The sequence below is a fragment of the Stegodyphus dumicola genome, chromosome 11 (assembly GCF_044657685.1).
Source record: "Stegodyphus dumicola isolate Sdum_Otavi_A_Nest chromosome 11, ASM4465768v1".
NCBI lineage: Eukaryota > Metazoa > Arthropoda > Arachnida > Araneae > Eresidae > Stegodyphus > Stegodyphus dumicola.
The window spans coordinates 93,549,718-93,575,252 of NC_140778.1; the positions used below are offsets into that span (position 1 = coordinate 93,549,718).

The 25,535-nt window shown below is 31.6% G+C and overlaps 1 protein-coding gene across 3 annotated transcripts in view; it reads right to left on the bottom strand.

Moving 5' to 3' along the window:
- The window catches only part of LOC118191263 (uncharacterized), a 90,387-nt gene that overhangs the window by 47,265 nt on the left and 17,587 nt on the right, over positions 1-25,535 (bottom strand). For all 3 annotated transcript variants that reach the window (XR_015044070.1, XM_035362065.2, XM_035362068.2), the window contains exon 4: positions 18,012-18,169. Coding sequence is in view for 2 of the 3 variants with exons in the window: in XM_035362065.2 (XP_035217956.1) it covers positions 18,012-18,169 (158 nt within the window). In the remaining variant the exon portion in view is untranslated. The remainder of the gene's footprint in view (positions 1-18,011; positions 18,170-25,535) is intronic.

A 25,535-nucleotide genomic window follows, 5' to 3' on the forward strand; every position in this document is an offset into this window, starting at 1 on the left:
ACGAAGCAACTTAAACATTAAAAGAAATGTTTAATAAAGTAAACAAATAAATATTAAGCTTTTTTTTTTTTTTTTTTTTGTTTTGTAAATTTTGATACCCTTTAGATCATAATTGCTCTTTATTTCATAAATTACGGTTTCATATTTTTAATTTTATAATTTCTGCATGCCATCTTACCAGATTTAAATTGATGATCTATAATCCGAAAAAACACCTAATCCAGAATCGCCGAAGTCCTGACGAGTCCGGACTTTGTACTGTACCACTTTTTAGATCCAACATACAAAAAAAGAACCTCATTCTGAAAAATGGCACAATAACAGACAAAGGAGGAAATTCTTTAGAACTTAGATTGTTATATTGAAGAATTTATATTATATTTCGATGCACCGCTTCCGATTAATTGTACCATTAATATGTACGATGAAAAAAAAAAAAAAATTTGATTCTCCGACAGCAGCAACTGCCAAATTATACCCATCACAAAGTGTTGCTCTTTTTTCTCTTCCTTGTTGGTCCATCCCTTTAAGTGTTGCCTTAACATTCTTAATTTTTTTTTACTAAATTAACTTTAAATAAGACCTACGTGCTGGCCATTTTAATAAAGAAGTACCCAAATTCAGATTTCTTATCGGGTGCTACATTATTTACATTTGGGCTGAAATATTTAAGGTTTTGCATATTGCAGTAGTTTATTTATAATCCAGAGTGACATATTCTGTAGAGTACAACTGTTGTCTGAAGAAACACAGAAGTTTTAGTAGCGGAGAAAGAGTGCTCTAATTTTATCTTCACCATTATATAAGAATGGCAGAAAAGCACTTTATGGTGCCAGTAACTGTTATAGTTACTTCCAGAAATATGCACCTTGTTTTGTTTAAAATAAATAATAAAATAGTATATTTTAAAAATAAGATAAATCAAGAATAATTGTTAATCTTTAATTTGTCGCAAAATCAAATTAAATCTTTTAAATGCATTAACAAATGTACAGTTTTGATTTGAGTATTAGATGAATAAAGTTTTTAAATGTAACAAAGATAAACACAAATTTTAGCTCTCTATTAATTTTCTTTTAAATATATTTTAATATCCTTGAAATTTTTTCATTATAATACTTGCTTTATCTCAAAAACAGTAAAAAAAAAAAAAACTACATTTGTTTTTTTGCCATTCTTTTATGTCACTGTAAATATTCAAGAACAAAAATTTTGTGCGATCAATGATTTCAGGAATTGGCCTGATAATTAAAAATAATAATAAAGAAAAAATGTGGAGAACAGAGCAAATGAGAATATCAAGAATTTGACACTATTAATGTACATGAATTATGTTAAAGTATAGCACAGCTCCAATTATACAAACTCCAACTATCCGAATCATTTTCAGAATTTCAGCAAAACCTTAAGACCAAGTGATACCACAAAATTTTCATCCCTGAAGTGAAAAGTACCGTACAAAAAATATCTTTGAAAAAAAGCAGTAAAGTGCTTTTGATTACTGATAATGAACCAACTCACCCCACTGGAGAATTGTTGGAAAGAGGAAATGGCCAGTTTACAATCTTTTTACAGCCAAATGTCACAAGCTTGTTGCAACCAATGGACCATTTTGCTAACATAAACCATGAAACGCCATTACAGAAGCCAACTTTTAAGGAAACTTTTTGTAGAGCGTGAAGACGGAGAAGAAGTGTTGGCTAAACACAAAAAAATTAATTTGAAAGATTGCGCTTACACAGTGGCAAAAGCTTGGAGCTTGGTTAAGGCAGTCACTTTAAGACAGGAATGGAACAATTTGAAAGGCATATCAAGAAGAGAAGGAAAAGGAGAAAAAGAAGTTAAAAAAAAAAAAAAAAGAAAGAAAGAAAGAAAGAAAAGAGACAAGAGATGAGGATGACATGTCACTTGAGGAATTAAGAAACATTCTTTTGAAAATTCCTGGATGTTCAGAAGTTAATGATGAGGATACAGTAGAATGGATGATGTGTGATTCGCCACACCCTTGGTTTCAAATTCTAAATGATGATGAACTTATTTAAAGTGTATGAGAAGAAAGTGTCGAGGAAGATAACCTTAATGTTGAAATTAAAGCAGATACGGGACCATCAGCTAGTGAAGCGTTTGCCGGCCTTGAAATTGTGTTGAAGTGGATGCAGCATCAGCTCGAGTGTGACCACATGCAACTTCTCATTGTCAAGCGGATGTGTAACTTGACTGCCTGAAAATGAATGAAGAGAGCCAAACTGCTTACTTGCTTGCTGAACAAGATGTTCAGCAAGCAATGACTTTCAGCACTCATAAGTACTGTACAATACACTAATTAACATGTACGTAAAAGCATTGTCTTTTCATTTTAATTAATTAAAACCATTTTTTCTCAAAAAATAATTTTCTCTCATTTTCAACATGCAGTACATACAGCAATTAATTAAAGTGTACATACACTCTTTCTTCAGAAAAAATCGAATTATCTGAATTCTTGATTATCTGCATGGGGTCCGGTCCCCACTGATTCAGATAATTGGAGTTCTACTGTATAAATAGTTTTAGAAAGCTTCTGGGAAATAATTTGAAAACTCTAACTGGAAGAACATTACAATAAAAATTGTATAATTAGGTAAGCAGAAAAGACTGTCATAAATTTTGACTAACTCTATTGAAAGTTATTAATTTTGAGGACAAAGGGCAAGGTCCCTCTTGTTCAGAAGCAAAAATTCTTTGCTTGTGAAAAAAAATGGCCTGTATCCAAGTGTCCTCAAAACTGGCCAAAGTTTTATTCAAAATCTATATTTGTCTTCCCCCCCCCCAATTTTAAATTTGATAACTCCTTCACTGTTAATCTACAGTGCACTAAGAATACAAGAATACAATAGAAAAGAATAAAGTCTATTCAATATTGCTTCTTCATACTCACATAAAACAAAGCTCCCAAAGAAAAAAGCAATTTTTCTTTTTTACTACTCAAATGCTCCACTAAAATTTAAAATGCAATATTATACCTCCATTATTTCTCATATTTGCTCCATTTTCTTTAAGCCATTCATTTGTCTTCTGTACAGTTTCTGTAATCATTTTTTCACCAGACAAAGCATCAGAATTAAGAATTTTTTCAGAGTTTGAAGCATTAGTTCTTTTCTTAGTGCTTTGTTCCCCCATGGCTTTCACTAGAATCTGAATGAGCATTTCTTGAAGAAGTAGCTGTGTTTTCTGCCTTTTCATCACTGCCATTTGTTATTGCATTTTCATGACCTGTGGAATAACTCAATATTGTATGTAATTTCAAACAGTTCAGATGCCAGAATAAAATACTGATGTTATTAAATTCTGTGAGCATCTGTCTGTCTTTTTGTTTGTAGTATTATCTCCTCTAGAATGGTGGGGTGTTGAGCTTCAAGAGAGGTACCCCTGGATTAAAAAAATTCATGGGAAGATATTTCGAACATTCTCATCTTTGTATGACTTTCATTAGTCAAGATATTAAATTAAAAATTCTGAAAACACTAACTTTTGCCCTCATTTTTCCGAATGGCAATGGTCTTGCACACTAAAGATAAAAATCTGCTTTATTTCGAAAAGTGTTGAGACTGCTCTCTTTCAAATTGTACAGTTTCTTAATAAAAAAATTCTAAATTTTTACAAAATATGAAATAAAAATAGCTTTACAAAACATTAAATATATTATTTCCAATACCAAAAAAGCCATTTCGACCATTATTATCTTTGAATGACTTTAATCAGTTGAGATATTAATTAAAAGCTCTGAAAACACTAATTTTTGCACTCATTTTTTCGAGTGACAGCAGTCTTGCACACTGGAGATAAAAATCTGCTTAGCTTCAAAAAGTGTTGCCACTGCTTGCTTTCAAATCGCAGAGTTTATTAATAAAAAATTTGTAAATTTTACAAAATACGAAATAAAAATACCTTTGCCAAACTTTAAACATCATATTATATAAGATCATACTCTGACATTGCAGAAAGCATGCGACTGCATGTGACATCATTGTATGCCAAAATTTTTTCTTTAAAGTCAGCATTTTAATTAAATAGCTGGTGTTGGCAACTTTTTTTTTTTTTTTTTTTTTTGTTTCAGGTTAGTATAACTGACACGATATATTAATGCCAAGTTAATTCTTTTATTGATAATGAGAAAATGCTACATTACATTAAATTTAAATCAAGACATCATAAGTGTTAACCTGAAGTGTCAAAAGTCTTTCTTTCCTGATTTGGCAATAAAAAATTATTTACTAATTGGTTGTTGCTTAGAAAGAATGAACTGATTTCATTTATACTGAAATATTTTTATACGTTTGCTTTTCATGGGTACATAGAACTTATAAATTTTGCTTTGGCTATAGCCCACTCATCTAGGGGCTTGTCTGCTAGTATTAATATAAAATTTGGTGAAGTGTTGCAGCTAAAACACGAGCCAGAATTCTTAATGACAACTGCAATAGCAATTGGGAAATAGACTACTCTAAATCTAAATAAATATACAGAATATTTACAAAAAAATTCAGATGAAAAGCTGCATGTGATTTAAATTAAAAACCGGTTCAAGTTTTCTGAAAACGGATTTTTTTTTAAATAATAAAATCCATGTACCCTCCTATTAAAATCACTTCCATTCCAAACATATTTAAGTTTATCCTACAGATGAGTTTATAAGACAGCAATTTCAACATTGCAAATAATGATATTAAATTTGAAATTATTTAGTATGATAGTAACAATTAAAACTAATAATTAATACTTAAATTATTAATTAAAAATTAATGCTAAAATTAAACTTTTCTGCAAAATTTATTTTTAAAGTTTTTTTTATAAATTTTAAATTCATATTAAGAATTACTCTATTTGTGTTTGTTTTGTATTGTTCGGTAAGTCTTCCAATTTTATTGCTGGTAGCTTTTCCGATTTCGACCTTTTAATTAAAAAGAGTTCTTAGACTTTGCAGTGACTTTCATGATTCAACTGAGTTTGCGAAGAAGTCACGTTCTTCCATATCCCTTTCAGTGTCAGTTTCCGCAGCTCTTTTAGCACTTTCTATAATATTGTAGTCAGTGTTTTCATGTGTTATATCAATATTATAATCAACTGTAACATATCTTTAAGACAAATCCCTACAATTTCCCTTACTGATGTCCAAAATATTAGAAATAGCTTGCAATTCCTCTGTGACTTCTGCTAAATAAAAAGCATGTTTTCTAAAGCAATTTTTAACTGTGTTTTGGGAAACTGCTTCCCATGCATTGATTGTAATATGTATGGCCTCGAGTAAGGATATCGACTTAGTAATCTCCTTCAAAGTCTTTGCATTTTCACAAAATTTAGTTTTATTTATCTTTTTTTGAATGATACTTTATCTGTAATGGCATTTGAAAAAGTCTTTGATACTTTATCTGTCAAGGCAAGGTAAAATGATAGAAGTCATATTTTTGCAGGAAGAAAACTAATTTTCTGTTTTTCAGAATAATACCAGAGAGGTGTGCAACACAGTTATCTAACACTAAAGCTATTTTTTCAATTTTACAGTTCTCTATCAAATTTCAAAAGTAAATCTGTAAATATACTGTTTGTCATCCATGAGTTCTTGTTATTATGGTAATTTAAAGGTTAACTCTTGACTCCTTTTAAACATCAAATATCTCTACTTATCACAATAACCAACGGTGTCATCTAATTGTTGCATCCATACTACATTTTACTAACACAGTTTGTTTGTGAGGAGCAGCTCACCCACCTGACCATAAGTGAGCCTGTGGCTTAATCCTTTAAATTGAGTTACTAACACAGTAGCTTGTTCTTTTGATTTCTTAAAACCAGTCACTATTTCACTTTTAGATTCATGTATGCTCCACTAATGCTCTGCAAAACAAACTCGTTTCATTTGTCTCATAAATTTCATGTGGTTTGTATTCTTTTAGAAGGCCAGATGAAACATCTTTTATTCAGTTCTCAGCTGAACGATGATCTGCCTTTTGCTTCTCACCATGCAGTGTCTTATAAACAATGTTTTTTCTCTCTTTCCATCCTGTCAGACATCCTTTAATTGGCACAAAACTTTCTTCCAGTAATTTATCGAATTCTACAACTTTTGTGGTCAAAAGAGTTCTAGAAATAGGAACATCTTTTAGTCTCATAGCTTGAAACCATTCTAGAAAAAGGGTTTCAGTATCTCTCGATTTCCATCCATTTTGTCCTTTGAGACATTTCCATTTTTTACTAGTTCTTTACCAATTTTATTTCTTTGTTTAAGTAAATTGCACAATTCTGTTTGGAAGAAATTCCCAATTAAAATGCTATTCTCTTTGGCTGTACTTACCAAATGTATCATTACCTTTCAATATTTTATCCCTTTCATTCAGACTTAAATCATTTCATTTAGGCATTTTTGATATGTTATAAAAGTCTTGCACACAGAAAATAAAAAGCATTTCTTCAGTGATTTGCTCAAATCCAAAATTCCTGTTTCTAGCCAGCAGGAAGATACTTTATCAAAACAAATTCACTTGCCACTTCATAGTTATTATAGGCCAATGCTTTTTTTTTTTTTTTCTTTTTCCATTCAAAGATCAATAATGCATTATAACGCAAGGAAGAATTTCCTAGGACTGTTTTTGTTCAAATTCGTAAAAGTACTCTGTCACTCTCAGCTCTAGTTTGGACAAAGAGCTTTGCAAAAAATGTCTGACGGGGATTAGGGAAAGGCATCAACCATCCACAGTGGGTCTTGGTCCTAACTATACTGCTGACAGTTCTGCTAAATCCATTTTATTGATACACTACATAACTGAATGAACTACAGAAAGCTTTAATCAGCCACATGCAGTTTATTCTGGATGTGAAGTTGCTTGGATTATCTGGAGTGCCAGTTTGAGTTTTATAAGTTGCACTATTGACTAGTATGCATTTGTTTTGATTTCCGGAAGTTTGTACATAATCAGCTAAGTTTATTAACCAGTGAGTTTAATAAGCAGTGGGTACTGTATTGTATAAATAAATTTTGCTCCTGCTAACTGATATACCCTAACCTTCAGCAACATGCTTTGCATATTCTTTTAGTTCCATTAATGCACTGTGGGTACTGTATTGTATAAATAAATTTTGCTCCTGCTAACTGATATACCCTAACCTTCAGCAACATGCTTTGCATATTCTTTTAGTTCCATTAATGCACTGTCTCCCAATCATAGTTGTGCAGAGTGAATGTCATTGTCATATCCTTCTTGTTGGGCATGTAGGTTCTGGTTATATGTTTAATTTCTACCGTTAAAAGGGCTGTTTTATGCAACGCACACAATACGATACATCTACGGTAGGACATAAATACATATCCAGAAGCTACACGCCCAAGAAAAGAAGGATATGACAGTGGTGTCAGAAGAGGAGGATATGTCATTCTGCAAAGTTCACGGATAAATGCGTAAGTGAGTCTTCAGAAAGGTAAGAAATTTGTTCAATTTATTTTGTGGTAAAGTAGAATTCAAGGTTACAAAAATGGCTAAAGAAATCTAAGAAAGAACGGAAAGTTATTCGTTCAACCATTACTAAAGTAACAAATGCTATTGAATCATTAATTGCAGTCGGTAACCTTGAAGACCTTGAAGAATCACTGGAAATTTTAAAAGTAAAAGCTATTTCTTTGAGAGTGTTAGACGAAAAAATTAAAACTTTGACTGATGTTAATGAAATTGAAACCGAAATCGAAAGTGCCTTGGAATACGAAGAAAAAATTGCGAAATGGAGCTTTAGAGGCACAAAATTATTGAAAGAAAAAAGAAGCAGCAATAATTCGCTAGTTTCTAATGGTTCTTCTAATGATAGTAACAATTTATCTATTTCTGGTGTCGATAAAAGTTCTGATTATAATGTTAAATTGCCAAAGATTATGATTGATAAATTTTATGGGAATGCTGAAATGTGGCAGACATTTTACAATTCTTTTGACACGGCAATAAATCAAAACGAAAAACTATCTAAAGTAGATAAGTTTAATTACTTGCTTAGCCTGTTAGGCGGTGCAGCTTTAAAAACAATAGAAGGCTTTTCTTTATCTCCAGAAAACTACGACGAAGCTTTTAAAATTCTCAAAGAGAGGTATGGTCGAAAAGATATCCTTATTAATTCTTACATGCATAAACTTTTAAATATACGGCCTGTCCGAAGTTCTAATGACATTAATTCTTTGAGGGAATTGTACGATACCTGCAACGTCCAAGTAAGGTCACTAAATTCGATAGGGGTCAAGACCCAATCGTATGGAAAGTTACTATACCCTTTGTTAATGAAATGCATACCTCAGGATATAACACTTGATTTTGCTCGTCAAAACGCAGATGAGGAAACTTTTAATGTCGACAACCTCATGAAATTCCTAAAACAGGAAATTGAAAGTCGGAAACAAACTTCATTAAATTTATTTTATTCTAATAGTCACGCTAATTCTCTTGGTGTCCGCCGATAACATCGCGGACGAAAACGTCGCGGAGAAAACAACGCAAGGCGAAAACGTCGTGCTACAAAACATCGTGGGAGAAAACATCGCAGTTCTAAAACATCGTGCTACAAAACATCGTCATCGAAAATAAAGCGGTTAAAAAACTTCGCAGTTTAAAAACATCGTCGTCGAAAATATCGTGGTAAAAAATAAAATATCTACAAATCATCGCATGACGATAACTTCGCAGACATGCTTTTTTTTCAGGTTTTAATTATTGTAAATGGATATTCCCATAATGATTTGTGAGCGCAGTATGTAAAGAAGGATAATTTTTATTTTCACATATTTTATTAACTAATAATTGTTTGCTGAAAAAGTAAGAAGGAAACTTAAGCATAAAAAATTAAATGCAAATTATAGATTATACTTTTCATGAAAAATTACCAGTAAAAACTTTATAAAAATGATTTATTAATGGCCTTTGTTAGTTAATTATGTCGGTTTAAAATTCTATTAAGTGCTATAAGTTGCATTAATTTTCTATGCTTAAGTTTCATTCTTATTTTCTCAGCAAAAATTTATTAGTTAATATAAAGTATGAAAGTAAAAATTATCCTTCTTTCCATCTTGCAATCACAAATCAATATGGGAATATCCATTTACAGTTATTAAAGCCTGAAAGAAGCATGTCTGCGATGTTATCGTCATGCGATGATTTGTAGATACTTTATTTTTTACCACAATATTTTCGACGACGATGTTTTTAAACTGCGATGTTTTTGAACCGCTTTATTTTCGACGACGATGTTTTGTACCACGATGTTTTAGAACTGCGATGTTTTCTCCCACGATGTTTTGTAGCACGACGTTTTTGCCTTGCGTTGTTTTCTCCGCGATGTTTTCGGCTGTAACCAATTCTCTTGGAAGGCATTCACAACCAAATGAAAAGCGAAACAACTTCCACACTCGGAATTCATTCAACGCCAACAAATTTGGCTTCAGCTATTCCCCTAATGTAAGCAAAATTGCAGTTGTTCGAATTTTCCCTTGCTTATTTTGTGAAAGCGAAAATCATGCTTTGGAAAAATGCGTTATGTCTCCGGAAGAAAGGAAAAAGAGTTTAAGGGCTTCTAATCGGTGCTTTCTTTGTTTCGAAAGGAATTGTAGAATAAAAACTTGCCCTTCTCAATCAAAATGTTCAAAATGTAATTCTAAGTATCATAATATATTGTTGCATGAAGATAAGGAAAGGGTTGCTAAAGAAGAAATTAAGAATAATTCTAACGCCGTAACTGCAAAGATTTTTTCTAAATATTTTACTGCGAATCAAGAGGTTAAAGAATTAATAGATGACTTGCCAACCATTAAACTTATATGTGATGGTAAATTAATTAATGCAGTAGCAGATACAGGCACGCAATTAACCGTTGTCAAGGCCGACATTGTACCAGAAAAATACCGCACGCCACATGGAAGTGTTATCCTCACGTCAGCTTTCGGACAAGCTTTAAAAGCTCCTCTCATTAACCTACCTTTAGCAATAGATTCTGAAAATGATAAATTTATGTCACCTATTTTTATAACATGTGCAATGGTGGATAAGTTACATAATGATTTACTCTTGTCGTTAAGTGCTTTTAATGAGTTAAGGGGAGATGATAAAAGAAAGTTTAATTTTGAATGTAGAAATGTAAACATTACTACTGATAGTTTCGGTAAAATGCCTTTTCATGAAACTGAAAATTTTGACGAAAGACTTAACCATGATAGGGAAAACCTAATTAATGAAAAATGTAATGAAACTGTTAAGAAGATAATAGAATGTTGTGCTCTTGAATATGAAGATACAGGTAAGGATGATTCCAAAGGTAGCACGAGACACAATCAATGTGTTTCGGATTCAGAACTGTTTCGAGTGCAACAAATGAATGACCCATCTTTAAAAACATGCTGGCAAAATGTTAAGAACGGAAGTAATAACTTTATTGTTATTGACAACTTTTTATATCATAAAGATAAAGTTCTAGGAGAAAGAGTTTACCAGTTGGTCGTTCCCAAAAAAAGAAGAAAACAAATTTTGGACTTGGCTCATTCTAGCTTGTGGGAAAGTCACCTGCGAACCAAGAAGACAGCTGAACGTTTGAGATATTCGTTCTATTGGCCTGAAATCAAGAGAGATGTAAATGAATACTGCAGTGCTTGTACTTCTTGTCAACTTCAAGCGAAAAAGCGTCCCTTTGATGAAGTTCCGATTACGCCAGTAACACGTCCTAAAGAACCATTCCAGGTAATTAATGTGGATATCCTAGGACCTGTAGAGCCAAGCTGTAGAGGTTACAAATATGTTCTGTGTGCTGTTGATCAATGTACAAGGTGGCCCGAAGCGGTGCCATTGAAGAATTTGAATGCCAAAGCAACATGCGATGCATTGTTGAAAATCTTTTCACGCACAGGAATTCCTCAAATTGTTGCTTCAGATCAAGGAACTAATTTTACTGCTTCGTTGACTCAAGAGTTTTTGAAAAGGATCGGATCGTCCCCAAGGTTCTCGACTCCTTATCATCCAAGTTCAAATGGCCTGGTAGAAAGATTTAATGCTGTTTTAAAGGGAATGATACATCATACCGTTAGAGAACATTCCAAAGATTGGGAGAAACATCTACCGTACTTACTTTGAGCTTACTGAGAAGTTCCTAATGCTACGACTGGTGTTAGTCCGTTCCAAATGCTTTATGGAAGACGTCCTAATGGCCCGTTGTCTATTTTGAAATCGTCATGGACTAATGAAACTCCTGTTCCTCATGGACAGTTAAGTTCAGTTACCGATTATCTGAATGATTTGAAGACGAAATTGGAAAAAGCTGCTGAATATGCAGGACTTACAGATCTTGGAAAGCAACAAGCTTATGCATTCTACCGTAACCGAAAGACTCGTCATAAAGAATTCAAGGAAGGTGACAGGGTCATAGTTTTAATCCCTGATAGCCAAAACAATGTTTATGCCAGATGGATGGGACCTGCTACGATCATCAAAAAGCATACTGATTATAGTTACATAGTACAAATGCCTGACAATTCCTCGAAGCACGTTCACGCAAACAAGATACGAGAGTTCAATACCGCTGTGAATAATGTCGGTGTGATATATGATACAGATATTGATTTCGGTGAAGTTGAAAACGTTCCAAGAATTTTTCCACGGAAAGCAAAAGAACACTATTCTAATGAAGAATGTGATTTTACGCACCTTGAACAGCATAAGAAGAAAGAACTTATGGAAATTTTAGGTAGGCATAAGAACCTAAGACCTGGTATTCCGAAAATCGCCAATGTGAGAGAACACAGCATCAAACTGAAACCTGGAAGTATGCCAAGAAAGCAGAAACCATATCGAATACCTGAAGTTCTAAGAAATGAAGTTGATCATCAAATAGATAAGCTATTACAGCTAAAGCTAATTGTTGAATCAAAAAGTAAATACGTGCATCCAGTAGTTTGTGTGTCAACAAAAGAGAACGGTAACATTATGTGTAGACTAAAAGACTATGCTGAGGTTATTGATGACGTGACTTAAAATGACATGATTATATTCCCCAGTGAGTGAAGCATGACTGACGTTATGAACTATAAACTATAAGACATTTTGATTGTTTAGTTTGATTTTTTTTTAGCTAAAATGCTAATTTTTTTTTTCTAACGTTAGGTAATGTGTTTACAGATTTAGCTAGGGTTTGCTAAAGTATTATGTTTAATGTTAATGATTGATTTGTATTGTCTCGTTTATATGATAACTGCTTGTATGATTATGATTATGTGAAGGATTTAAGTTTGAAATGTTAATTGAATGTTACATTTTTTTAAATGAATAGGATTACTGAATTTATGTTGAAGTAATTTTAATTTAAAATGGTAAGAATTGGTTAATTAAGTTCGAAAATTTTATGAATGTTATTTTGTTTCAAGAAATGTTTATATATGTGGATTTGACAAGTCATTGAAAGACGCAATCAAATCCTTTCGAGGGGAGGTGTCATGACGTGATGACCACGCATGCGCAGTTTAGCCGAACGGCCTGCAACGCCTCTCTCTCATGAGACTTACTAGAGAAGAGTAGTTAGTAGGTAGTAGCGAAGTAATGAAGGAAATGTGTTGTATGTCAGCTTAGATGCAAAATACGAAGTTATACTTGTGTGTTAATCGTTTGTACTTATTATTTTTATTTGTGTGTTAATAAAATTTCATGCCGTTAAAATGGCTGTTTTATGCAACGCACACAATACGATACGTCTACGGTAGGACATAAATACATATCCAGAAGCTACACGCCCAAGAAAAGAAGGATATGACAGTCATCACCCTTTGATAAGCAGTGAGGAGGTTTAGCAGAGCATTACCACTCTGAGGGGCAGTAAAGCAAAAGCAAATGAGCAATGAGAACAATGCTTGGAAAATTTGGTTGTCTAAGCATTTTTGAAAAATTTAAACATTCACTTGATTACAAACAATTAAAGTGAGGCATCTGTAAAAATAACAAACCAATCACGTCAGTCAACTCTTCACATAAGAAGATCTAAGTTGCCAGCAGTTTAATTTTTCTACTCCTGAGGGCTGAAACTTTCAGTCAAGTTTTCTCAAAACATAACCACAAATCTGTATTTGTAACGATATCTAGTGCATCCAAAGTAGGCACCCAAATAGGTAAAGAAAATAGTATATTTTTTAACTGTGCATGTCACTGCATGAATCATGTGCATAACTGTGCATTTTTTGCAGGTTCATTAATATAAATGTTTTGATATATCTGTAATAATAACTATTATGTTTTCAAATTGTGTGATGATCTTCAAGTAATAATTGTGTACCAAACGAGCATAATAAATACTGTTATGAAATTTGTACAAAGATAGATAATTTTAATGAAATTATAAGTGAAATTGTTGTATTTTTCTGAACAATGTAACACGAGAATCTAGACAGAAGATGCTCTGCCAGAAAAATGAGAATACAGGGCAAGTCTATTTAGCATTGAGTAAATGGCTATCTTGCTAATTTGGTGAGATATCGCAGAGTTGGTAACAGTTTTGGCAACTAAATTTGTTGCTAAACTTGGCGGTATTTTGGTCCAGTCCTTGTGTCATCGTAATAGGTATTGTAATTTATTTCATACGTAAATGTAACCGTACCTGGTCCTCATATGCTTTCTTGACAGCCAGGTGAAAACTATATAAAGCCAGAGAACATTTGATCTCAGTTGTTGTTTACTGTGAGTTCGGAGTACTGAGTTACTTTACTCTTTACATGTGCTTTGCATTACATTGTGTTTAACGATCTTATTAGTTTGAAGTGTAACTACTGACTGTACTCTGTGATACTGTGAGAAGTTGTACAACTATTTTTGTAGAAAGTTTCAGAACTGTGAAGTGATACTTTGGGGAAAATAAATTTTATCACCCTACCATCAATTCTGTGTGCATCCAATCTATTATGAACCCATATGCATGCAACAATACCTAAAAGTTTTCCTGACTTCAATCAGTGCCTACTGATTACATTCCAAAGATGTCCAGTGTACTAGTATTGCAAAAGTAGGGAGCACTGAACAAACTTGAAGGTAAAACATATCAGAATAAAACTCCAAAATGAGACAATAAGCAAAAAATGAGAGACAGACAGAGATCAAGAAACTACGCTCTAAATACCCTTTTCAGTGTTGCTGTCTTACAAGTTAGATTTACAACTTGAGATCTGTAATACTGTTTGTGATAATGATAATCTCTTCTGCCCCCCCCTCTGATATCCCTTTTAAATAGTTATGCACTGATCTAACCAGGAATTCAGTTGCAGAATGAATGAATCAAAGGAAAAAAATAATAATAATCAAAAAACCATTTAATGTTGAAAACTATTTAATCTACAAATTTTGAATAGCAAAATCATATAAGTAAACAGCATAAATAATGAAAGCTATGGTTTCAGAAATTAGTCTTCTAATAGCAGAATACTTTCAATAAGTTACCTGAAAGCAATTTTATAAAAACAAGAACATCATCACATATAAAAATGTTTATTTGCACAAAAACATAAATTTTCTATTGAGGGAAAAAAAAACCCATGTATTGGAAGAAAAAAAAATTTTTTTTTTTTTAATCCAACATCAAAGAACCACAACTTTAATAATAGCTTATATGTAAACCAGTCCCCCCCCCAGTTCAAATGTAAATACTGGTGAGACATGGAAACAACCATTTTAATTTGCAGACAGAATTACATTAACTCAGATCTTCTCATTAGTAGATTGTTAACCAAGCAGTTATGAATTTTTGTTTTGTATATGTGTCGTATACAGTGAGAAAGGGCATTTTCTTTCATATCAGGCAGAACATCTTCAAAAATTTCTAGCCAATTATTAAATGCTAAAACACTATATACCATAATTTGAATATTTTGTTCACTTCACCTGGTTACTTTGATAGTTATTAATAAATAAGTCACTCACTTTGTTTCTCTCAACTATTCTTTATTAATTTCTCTCATGCAGACCTGCTCATTTTAATTTCTTAAATTATAAATGTCACAGTTTTGCTTCATAAGAGAAACAAGGCATGAAAAGTTGCTGCAAAAGTTTCACAGTCTGCAATAAATATTTAACAACTAGCATAAAACTGCCAACTAAAAAGCATTTTCATTAATGAAATAATAAATATGCATCTAAATATTTGTTAGATGCATATTTTTTATTATGTGGTCGTTAGCATGTGTTTCTGCGACACCTTTGACGATGCTTTATTTTTTTCTTCTTTTTTCCCCTTTCTAGTAATTTCGTTCTCCTGATGAGGAGGGACCTTTAGCTGCCCTCAAAATCGGTTGAGTGTTTTAATATATGTACGCCAAATACAAGGTTGTTATTGCAATTTTGATTAAATGATAGGGTATCAAAATTTAAAAGACACAGAATAATATTATAGACAGATAAATATTATAGTTTTCACAAATTTAACTAAAATTTTAGACATTCAAAATGATTACTAGATTTTATATAAAATAATAATATATATCAAGGGGGAAAATACAGCGTGTTTCAAAAATAATATGCGTTTTTCAAATGCATATATTTATTAAACTGTATGACATACGAATATGAAACTTTACACACATATGTACAAACCTCTCAAGTTCAGATTACAGATGTTCAATATGCTCTCCATTAGCGACACGAACAATATCACATCAATACTCAAATTCCTCCCATACTCGGGCAAGCATGTACTGTATACAGACATATACAGAGTGATTATACAATATTAGGCAAAAATATAAAAGCAGATAGATAGAGGAACTCTATCTGCTTTTATGATAACAAGCAGATTTTGTAATGGAACATGTGTGCATAAATGATGCATTGAGGTAGTAGAGGGTGCTCTTGATACTGGTAAGTGAAAGTGACTTACTGAAATAAATCATCATTCCATGTACATATTTCAAGTGGCATGCACTGCTATATAAATGTAGAGGTTGTTAACATGCATTTTACTTATGAGGCTGTGAATGAAAGAGTAGCAACTGCTCAAAGGGTATAAAAAGAATGATGATCCCCAAGCAGATAACTGCTACGTTGCAAATTTTGTATTAGTGTTATGATTATACTTTCAAACACTACTATAAAAAGGCAAATCATTAGAATGTTTGTTTCTTTTGCCTTTATTATTTACCTTATTTTACTTATCTATCTATCTTATTTTACTTACTACTACTTTGCCTTTACATATTTATCTATCAGTTATTCATATCTACTCTACATGCACTGTTTCCACACACATATTCTAAATACAGAAATTTACTTCCTTTCAGTCCTCTTTACTTGCCTTTATATTTTTGCCACATATTTTAGAATCACCCTGCATATCTAAACATTTTTAATCAAAACTCAAATTTTATAAATGGTTATTGCTTACATTCAGTCTAGCAGAGTGACACAAAAGAACGGGAATTTTTTAAATGCGTAGTGGCAGCCATGAGCAGATGGTAGTACTCCGGGACAGTGAAATTGAGCAAGTAAACATTCCACTATTTTAATTACCATGGATCAGTGGAATGGGCAACAGGGTGCGTTTGCTATAAAAATGTTCTATAAAAAACAGTTATAGGTTGAAATCTGCACAGAGGGAGTTCTGACATTTTTACAACTTAGGTCATTATGGTGCCATTCCATCAAATCATGCTATAAAAAGTTGGATTAATAACTCTGAAGAGACTGGATCTGCCCTAAAAAAGAAACCAATGGGAGGACCAAGAAGTGTTCATATTCCATAGAACACTGCTGATGTATGCAAGTCTGTCATACAGAGCCCACGGCATACAATTCATACGCAAGCAGCTGCAATTGAAATGTCCCATGACAGTATTCACCAAATTTTTCATTTAGATTTGAAATTCCATCCATACAAGCTGCAGATAGTGCAAGAACTCAAGGAAAATGATTAGCAGATGCGATTAGAGTTCTGTCAATGAATGATGACAAACGTAAACAATGAGGATGAATTTCTGAGCAAGCTGTGGATGTCAGATGAGACCTGTTTTCATTTCACAGGTTATGTGAATAAAAAAAACTACCGTTACTGCACAGACACAAATGCAGTATGCTGTTTTATTACATGGGATCATCAGACCATTTTTTTTTTTTTTTAATGAACAGATCATAGTAACTGTCAGTGTGGGTCATTGAATGGATATGTTACAATTTTTCATTACACCTGAAATGACCAATTTTCCACACATTCAAGATACCTGGTTTCAGCAGGATGAAGCGACATCACACACTGCATGACAGTCAATAGAAGCTGTGCAAGAATTGTTTGGTAACCGTATGATCTCAAGATTCAGTAATGTTCCCCTCCCCCAGATCTCTAAATTTGTCTGTTTGTGATTTTTTCTTGTGGAAGCTATCTCAGAATAAAGTGTAAACGACTCAACCAAGAACTCTGGATGAGTTAAAACAGAGAATTCAAGATGAAATTCATGGTATCCCAGCTGAGATGTTGTAGCCATCAATGACGAATCTCAACAGCGGATTTCAAAAATGCATTCATACAAGAAAACACTATCTAAAAGACAGATTTTTTTAAAAAATGATAAATTCCATTAATGTTTCTTAAATGGTAAGTTTTAAGGTTTCAATTACTATGAATAAAATGTGTTTCTTCCATCATTCTTGGTTTTATTGGACTGTTAAAAAGTTCTTGTTATTTTTTGTGTCAGAGGACAATTCACACCAGTTTCTTATAGAAAAATGTATGCATTAACGGTGCCTATTGAACACACAGTTTCATGTTAAGTTCAACTCCAAGTAAGGCAGAATAGATGCATTATTGTGCATTTTTGTAATTTTTCAATATACACCATAAATAAAGTAGTTCAGATATTTACTTTATTAGATAGTTAGCATAGTATCACTTACCATTAAATAACTGCTTTCTTTCAGATCAATATAAAATACAGAAAATTATAATAAACACAAATAACAATATAATTTTTTTAAAAAAAAAATCTGAGCTACAAACCATACTTTTATCAGCTGCTTGGAATTTTGATGTTCTTTCAGATTGACTTTTTGCTAACTCTTCCTTTACCACATTTTCAACTATAGAATGAAATTCATTCTGAAGTTTTCTGAAAAGTATCTGTGAAATAACTGTGTCAACAGTGTATGCCATAATGCTGATCCTGAAGAAAAGATGAGAAACAGAACCGTTTAATTTGTTTTCCTCTACAATGGGCTGCATGATTAACATTATATAACCAAAAAATATAACAGAATAAAAAAAAATGGTTCTAAAAATAAAAACAAAGGCATTTTTGAGTTTTTAAAGATTATACTGTTTGATAATCTCTTCTTTCAAACCATACTTTCAGTATCTACTTTGTATTTTTTACTTTATTTTTGATATTTTGCACACTTAATTCTAACCTTTCAATAGTTTAAAGTAGCACTTTTATAAATACAGAATGCATTTTTAACTTTGGTATGCATTTATAAGTGTTATTTAAACTTCTCTGCAGACAAACTGCACCTACAAGCTGAAAATGGCTGAATCCATGTAAAATGATTTCCAGTTTTCGATAGAACTATGATTCCTAGCTTGGGATATAAACAGCAAATTCCTATACATAATTTTCTAAACTTGATATAAATCATGAATTTAAAATTTATAAAACTCTTTATCACACACTAAATAAATTAATAAATAAAGAGCTAAAATTTACTTAATTTCTCATTATCCGATAGTTGTGGAAAAATCAAAACAACTGTTATCACTGTTATCAGGACACAGATTACATAATAAATCAAACAAGACAAATGTTGCAGATTTGATTAGCTTTAGAATATTTTATATTATCCAGTTTTACAACATTTATATTTACTGAAAGTTCAAGAATAACATTTCCTGCTTATTTATCAAAGTATTTTGAAGAAAATACATATTATTATTATATATTACAGTTTTTAATTACTCTTGGTGATGAACTTATGAAACTGCAGGGAGCTGCGAGCAGTTATGAAACTGTGACATCTTTAAATTTTGATATTTGAGAGCTCTTGTTTTAGAGACAGTAGAAGTTTTTCCATTATATATATAGCATTATATATATACAGTACAAAGTCTTTAATCTGAATGTCCATAATCTGGAATGATCTATAATCCGGACCTCAAAGCTACAAACTTTCTGCGCATGTGTGGTGATTATGCATACTTTTACGCATGCACATATGTTTACGCATGCGCGTTTAATGTATAACGGCTTTTCAAAGGGCCATAGATGCAATATTAAAACCTCTCCTAATAAAAGCACTTATTTAGATGATATAAACATAACTAGAGAGATGACAGATGAACATATTAGGAATCTGCACAAAGTGTTTTTGCTTCTAAACGAAGCAGGACAAAAAATAAATGCTCCAAAATGTAGGTTTATTGCCACGGAACTAAATACTACATATTAAACTAAATATTACTAAATTTTTCATTACTTACTGTTTATAAATATTACAGCATTAAAATTTTTTGCTGTTCAACCTACCATTGGATAACTGATTTATGGGATTAGAATATACTTAGAATATAAGTTACTACTCACCAGCATTTTTAGCAAACTTGACTCTACATATTTACACGAACCCTTGTTATACTAATTTAATCCAGCATTTTATTTCGACATAGTACTGACCATGGAGTATAAAGAAGGAGAGGAAACTGGTATTACCACTTTTCCCCAAAAATGGTCCACTTATTGTCGCATTATTTATAGAGGGCATTGCAATCATTAGCTTTTTGCAGTATTTTGCATAGACAGTAAAGCAAAAATACTGATTTGATATCCATTTTTATTATGAAAAAGTCAAATAATGGACACTGTTTTGTCCCTGGATGCAACAGTGGTTATGGAACTGTTAGACTGAAGAACAAAAGCTTGGGAATCAAGAAACCAGATATATTTAGAGTTCCAAAGGTGAGCAACATTTATATTGTGCCTGATCATATATACAAATTTATATAACTTTTCAGAACGTCAGGATTGCTAGTAAATAAGAGAATATTTACTGTATGCTTATTAAAAAAGTAATAAATTGAAAATTAGTTAAATATTGCACATAGCTTATGTGCATCTGCATTTCGTCCATGAAAGTATGCAATCGTTAGATTTTAAAGCTAAATAAATTTCTGAAATTATACAAGAATTAAGAGTATTTGCCCTTCTATTTCATTTACAGAAAAGAAAATAAACTCATTCCCTCTTCTTTTCAGTTTGAAATAGGTTTTTATAATAAATGGAAAAAGAAGACAATGCTGCATGATTGAGCGAAAACATAACAGCAGATAAGTGCAATGAAAAATGGATTTTCTGTGAGATAAATTCAGCATATTAAATAAGTTATGAATATGAAACCATGCCACCTGATCACATGAATGAATGGCTATTAAAAATTAAGATTTAAATCTTGTTACAGTGCAGAGTGAGAACCATTATGCACAAGGATTTTAAATTTAAATTTGTAGAACTGTTCAAGTGTTACATGCTGCAGTTAAATTTTAATTTGACATTACAATTTTCAAATTAAATTTGCATCAATGTAATGTAAAAAAATTACATGCAACAATTATACTTTTATTTTGTATGTAACTGAATTCTGATATTTATATATACACTTAATGAAATATTTTTCACAGGATTCTGTGCTGTTAGAAAAATGGAGACATGGTATTTCTCGGGCCAACCAAATACTTTCGGAGAAGGATGTTGCAACAATTTTCAAGAAAAGCACCTGCTGCAAGAAATGTGTGTGTGATTGCTTCCTTGATTGCAGATGATGTTACTGCTTCTAAAGCCACAAAGGATTTTATTTTTTTCTCTGTTGACTGAAAATCTACAGAAGATTTCCAAACCACATTGTATGTGGATCGTAAATTCTGTAGTTGTATTTATTGTATGTGCTCGATGAACTACTAATTACATGTGTGAGAAAAGCATTATAATTGATAAAGATATGACTAAAGATTAGTTTTGTTTTGACATTTTTATAATTTCAGTATTGTGCATCAAATTGCATTTGGTACTACTGTACAACACATTCTTTTTTCTTTTTTTTTTTTTTTTTTTTTTTTTTTTACTAACTTATTCTTCATACATTCTGCCCAACATATACAAGTGTGTAAAAGTGTTTGATTTCAAAATTTCGCAGTATGATGTGATTGGTTACAGCCAAAAACATCGCAGACGAAAACGTCGCGGAGAAAACAACGCAAGGCGAAAACGTCGTGCTACAAAACATCGCTGGAGAAAACATGGCAGTTCTAAAACATCGTCGTCCAAAATAAAGCGGTTCAAAAACTTCGCAGTTGAAAAACATCGTTGTCGAAAATATCGTGGTAAAAAATAAAGTATCTACAAATCATCGCATGACGATAACATCGCAGACATGCTTTTTACAGACATGCTTTAATAACTGTAAATGGATATTCCCATAATGATTTGTGAGCGCAAGATGGAAAGAAGGATAATTTTTACTTCCATATTTTTTATTAATTAATAAATTTTTGCTGAGAAAATAAAAAGGAAACTTAAGCATAGAAAATTAATGCAACTTATAGCACTTAATAAAATTTTAAACCGACATTGTTAACTAACAAAGGCCATTAATAAATCATTTTTATAAAGTTTTACTGGTAATTTTTCATGAAAAGTATAATCTATAAGTTGCATTTAATTTTCTATGCTTAAGTTTCCTTCTTACTTATTCAACAAACATTTATTAGTTAATAAAAAAATGTGAAATTAAAAATTATCCTTCTTTACACCTTGCGCTCACAAAACATTATGGGAATATCCATTTACAATTATTAAAACCTGAAAAAAGTATATTCGATATGTTATCGTCATGCGATGATTTGTAGATACTTTATTTTTTACCATGATGTTTTCAACGACGATGTTTTTAAACTGCAAAGTTTTTGAACCGCTTTATTTTCGACGGCGATGTTTTGTACCACGATGTTTTAGAACTGCGATGTCTTCTCTTACGATGTTTTGTAGCACGACGTTTTCGCCTTGCGTTGTTTTCTCCGCGACGTTTTCGTCTGCGATGTTTTTGCCGCGATGTTATCAGTGTACACCATGTGATTGGAGTTGTTTGTGACATTTTTTCATCCCGTATGTGATTTATCTAATTAAGTATAACTGGAGATGTACAAAAATTGTATTTTGCCTTATCATGAAAATACTTCATTTACAATTATCTACTGTGTACTTACAATATGATATATTAGAAAATGTTACATACCATATTTATATCATGCACTTATATGTATTTTGCATAAAAAGTTGCTGACAGTAAGACTGAGTTTATATGAATATATTTTTCATGATGAATTATGGAATATTAAAATAAATGGTTCCTTGTTCTAATATTAGAAATTTTGTTACCTATATGGCATGGTTTGGTGATACTTAAATGATAAATCTTTCCATTTAAAATGCAATTTGTAATCTACGTAATATGTATTTCAGACTGTTAGTTCTATCATGATTTTATATGAGGCTGGCACCGTGTTACTGGAATTTTTATTATCCACATATTAATTTTTCCTTCTTCTCCCCGCCTCCCTGAAATGTGGTGAATATCTGATGAGGTCACATTAAATTTATGTCCCTGGAATTATTGTCATACTATATCATTAGATGCAATGCTTATTTGAAACACAAATTCACTTCACTTTTGTTGGTTGTGCATTAGCACTGAAGGCGTAATGAGTATGTTTCCTCAAGCACAGAATTAAAGAATCATAAGTCAAAAGATTAACTACGAAATCTTTATTTAATAAAGTAGGATAATTTTGCTTAACTTCAGCATAACAAAAAGTAATAATGTTCAAGGACATTAAAATTGAAGCATTCAAAAGAATAACTTACATAGAATCATCATCAGTACTAAATATCATCAGGCTTACCTATATTATGCAATAAGAAAAATAAACAGTAACATATTTTGCCATCGTACCTGAAAGAGAAGAAAGTACTACTGGATTAGACCTTTGGCCAGGTACAAGTAGCTAGGGTGAAAATCAAATATACTGCATTGCACACGAGCTTTACTTTCTCTCGCCAATATATACCTTGGCACACGTTCGTTTCGTATGACTTTCAAGTTTCATTATGCAAAATACCTAAATCTATGCTAACAACTTTAGATCCAGGTGAATCAGCAATTGCCAACATTTTGAAAAATCCTTCTTTGCTTAATTCAGCAAAAGTACATAATTTCTTCATAAATGATTCAATAAGCTTATGTATGTTTTGAATAAATGAAATAATGCTGAATTAGTTGTTGTCCCACTAGCATTGAAATCCTGTGAAAATGAGAAATTTCTCATATATCCCATCTTGGAGTTCAGAAAACATATGAAATCTTATCAAAAGCTTCTTTTAGAAGGGTACATACAATGACACAAAGAATTTTGTCCTCCCGTATCATTTATGTAACAAATACAAATCTTTCACTCCTAAACGGGCTACATTTAAAGCTATCAGAATACATAAATATCCAAATGACTTATATATATTGGTATTATATATATTAGCTTTCCATATATATTGGTGGTCCTGTACGAAATTGTGGACATGATCTCACTATTTTAGATAATTTCTCTAAACATCTTGTTTTATGACCTCTCAAAAATCTCACTGCTGAAACTGTTACAGTACATTTATTACAATATATGTACCTGGAAGACCAGAAATGATCTTAATTGATTTAAGTACACAATACCCTTGAGTGGTGTTTGAATCAATTACCAATCCTTGGATATTAAATTATCACACTGTATTCCTCAGAGACCTGAGTATAATGCACAAAATGAACGTGCTAATGCTTGCATCAAGAGCTCTTTGCTTATACTTCATAAAAAAGGTATTCCATTTGAAAATGCATTGCTTATCCATCAAAATATTTACAATGGTACTGTTCATCCTTCAACTGGTTATTCTCCTAATATTCTGCATTTTGGAAAAAATTTATCGTTACCTTTTATTATGTTTAATCTTGATCCAAGGCCGTTCAGTTGGATAAATCACATTATTTGTGTGATCTTTTTAACACAGCTAAAACTAAGTATGAGCATGCCTATGAGATGTTGGAATAAAGCAAATAGAACTGAATACTTGTCCAAAAAATGCCATGTTAAGATCATTCAATGTTAATGATATAGTGTATGTGAAATCTAAGGTTATATTCCAGCATACGTTTTCAAAAACTTTTTGTGTTATTTCTTCTAAAGTAAATGATGTAAATTATGTTATTTGTGCACTTGACAATGATTTTTTCTCAGCCATTTAGAATTTCTCAGCCATCCATTGCCTTCGGTTGGCTCCTAAAAGATTCTCCCTCTAGGTTCAACATCCATCTCCCATTTCTCAAGTTATACATTAATATACATTTATTTCTTTCACTCTTTTTTTGTACTATCATAGAACATTATTACAAGTTATGCAATATGTTTAATAAATATTGTTTGAAATTTATTGTTATGTGTCTTTTGTTGATTTCTTGATTGTGTGAACATAATCATTAGAGTTTAAGGCTTGATCCCCCTTAAATATCATTTCGAGATTCAACAACATTGTGCCTAACAAAGACAAGTGCATAAGTGTTTGATTTCAACATTTCCTGGTATGATGTGATTATAATGGTTTGTATTGTTTCTTTATCCTGTATGTGATTTACCTAATTAAGTGTAAGAGGGGCTGTACAAAAATTGCATTATGCTTTGTCACAGAAATACTTCATTTACATTCTTGTACTGTGTACTTGCAATATGGTATATTAGAAAATTTTACATAACATATTTATATCATGCACTTATATGTATATATGTATTTTGCATAAAAAGTTGCTTATGTGAAGACTGAGTTTATATAAATATATTTTTTGTATTGAATTATGGAATATTTAAATAAGTGGTTCTACGTTCTAATGTTAATTTTTTTTTTTTTTTTTTCCTGTGTAGATGGCATGGTTTGGGTAATACCTAAATGATAAATTTTAATGTAATTTGTAATTTAAATTTTAATGTAATTTGTAATTCCTCTAAAAGAGCACATGTACTTTCAAAATAAAAAAGATCTGCATTATGTTTTTAGTTAAAATACTGCATTTATTGGTTAGAAGTTAGTTCAAGCAGGACAAAATTAAAGATAGATTGTTGTTTGACTTCTGAATTAGAATAGATTGAATTACTTTCAATATTTTTTACTCTTTATGTTTAATTATAAATAATATACAGTTCAGCATAACCAAGTGTTCAGAATACTTATCTGAATTCAAATCCGAATTCTATTTTAAAATCTTGTGAAATCAATTTGAAACATACTTCTCAAATAACAAAGATATGGAAATTTTTAACAGAAAAGGATAAAAATATCAAAATCAAAACTGACATCTGATTCATAAAAATGAATAAGTTATTATGATAGTAAAGAAAATTTACTGATTGATGCAAAAAATTCTATAAGCTTCATTAAAATTTCGCCACAGTTT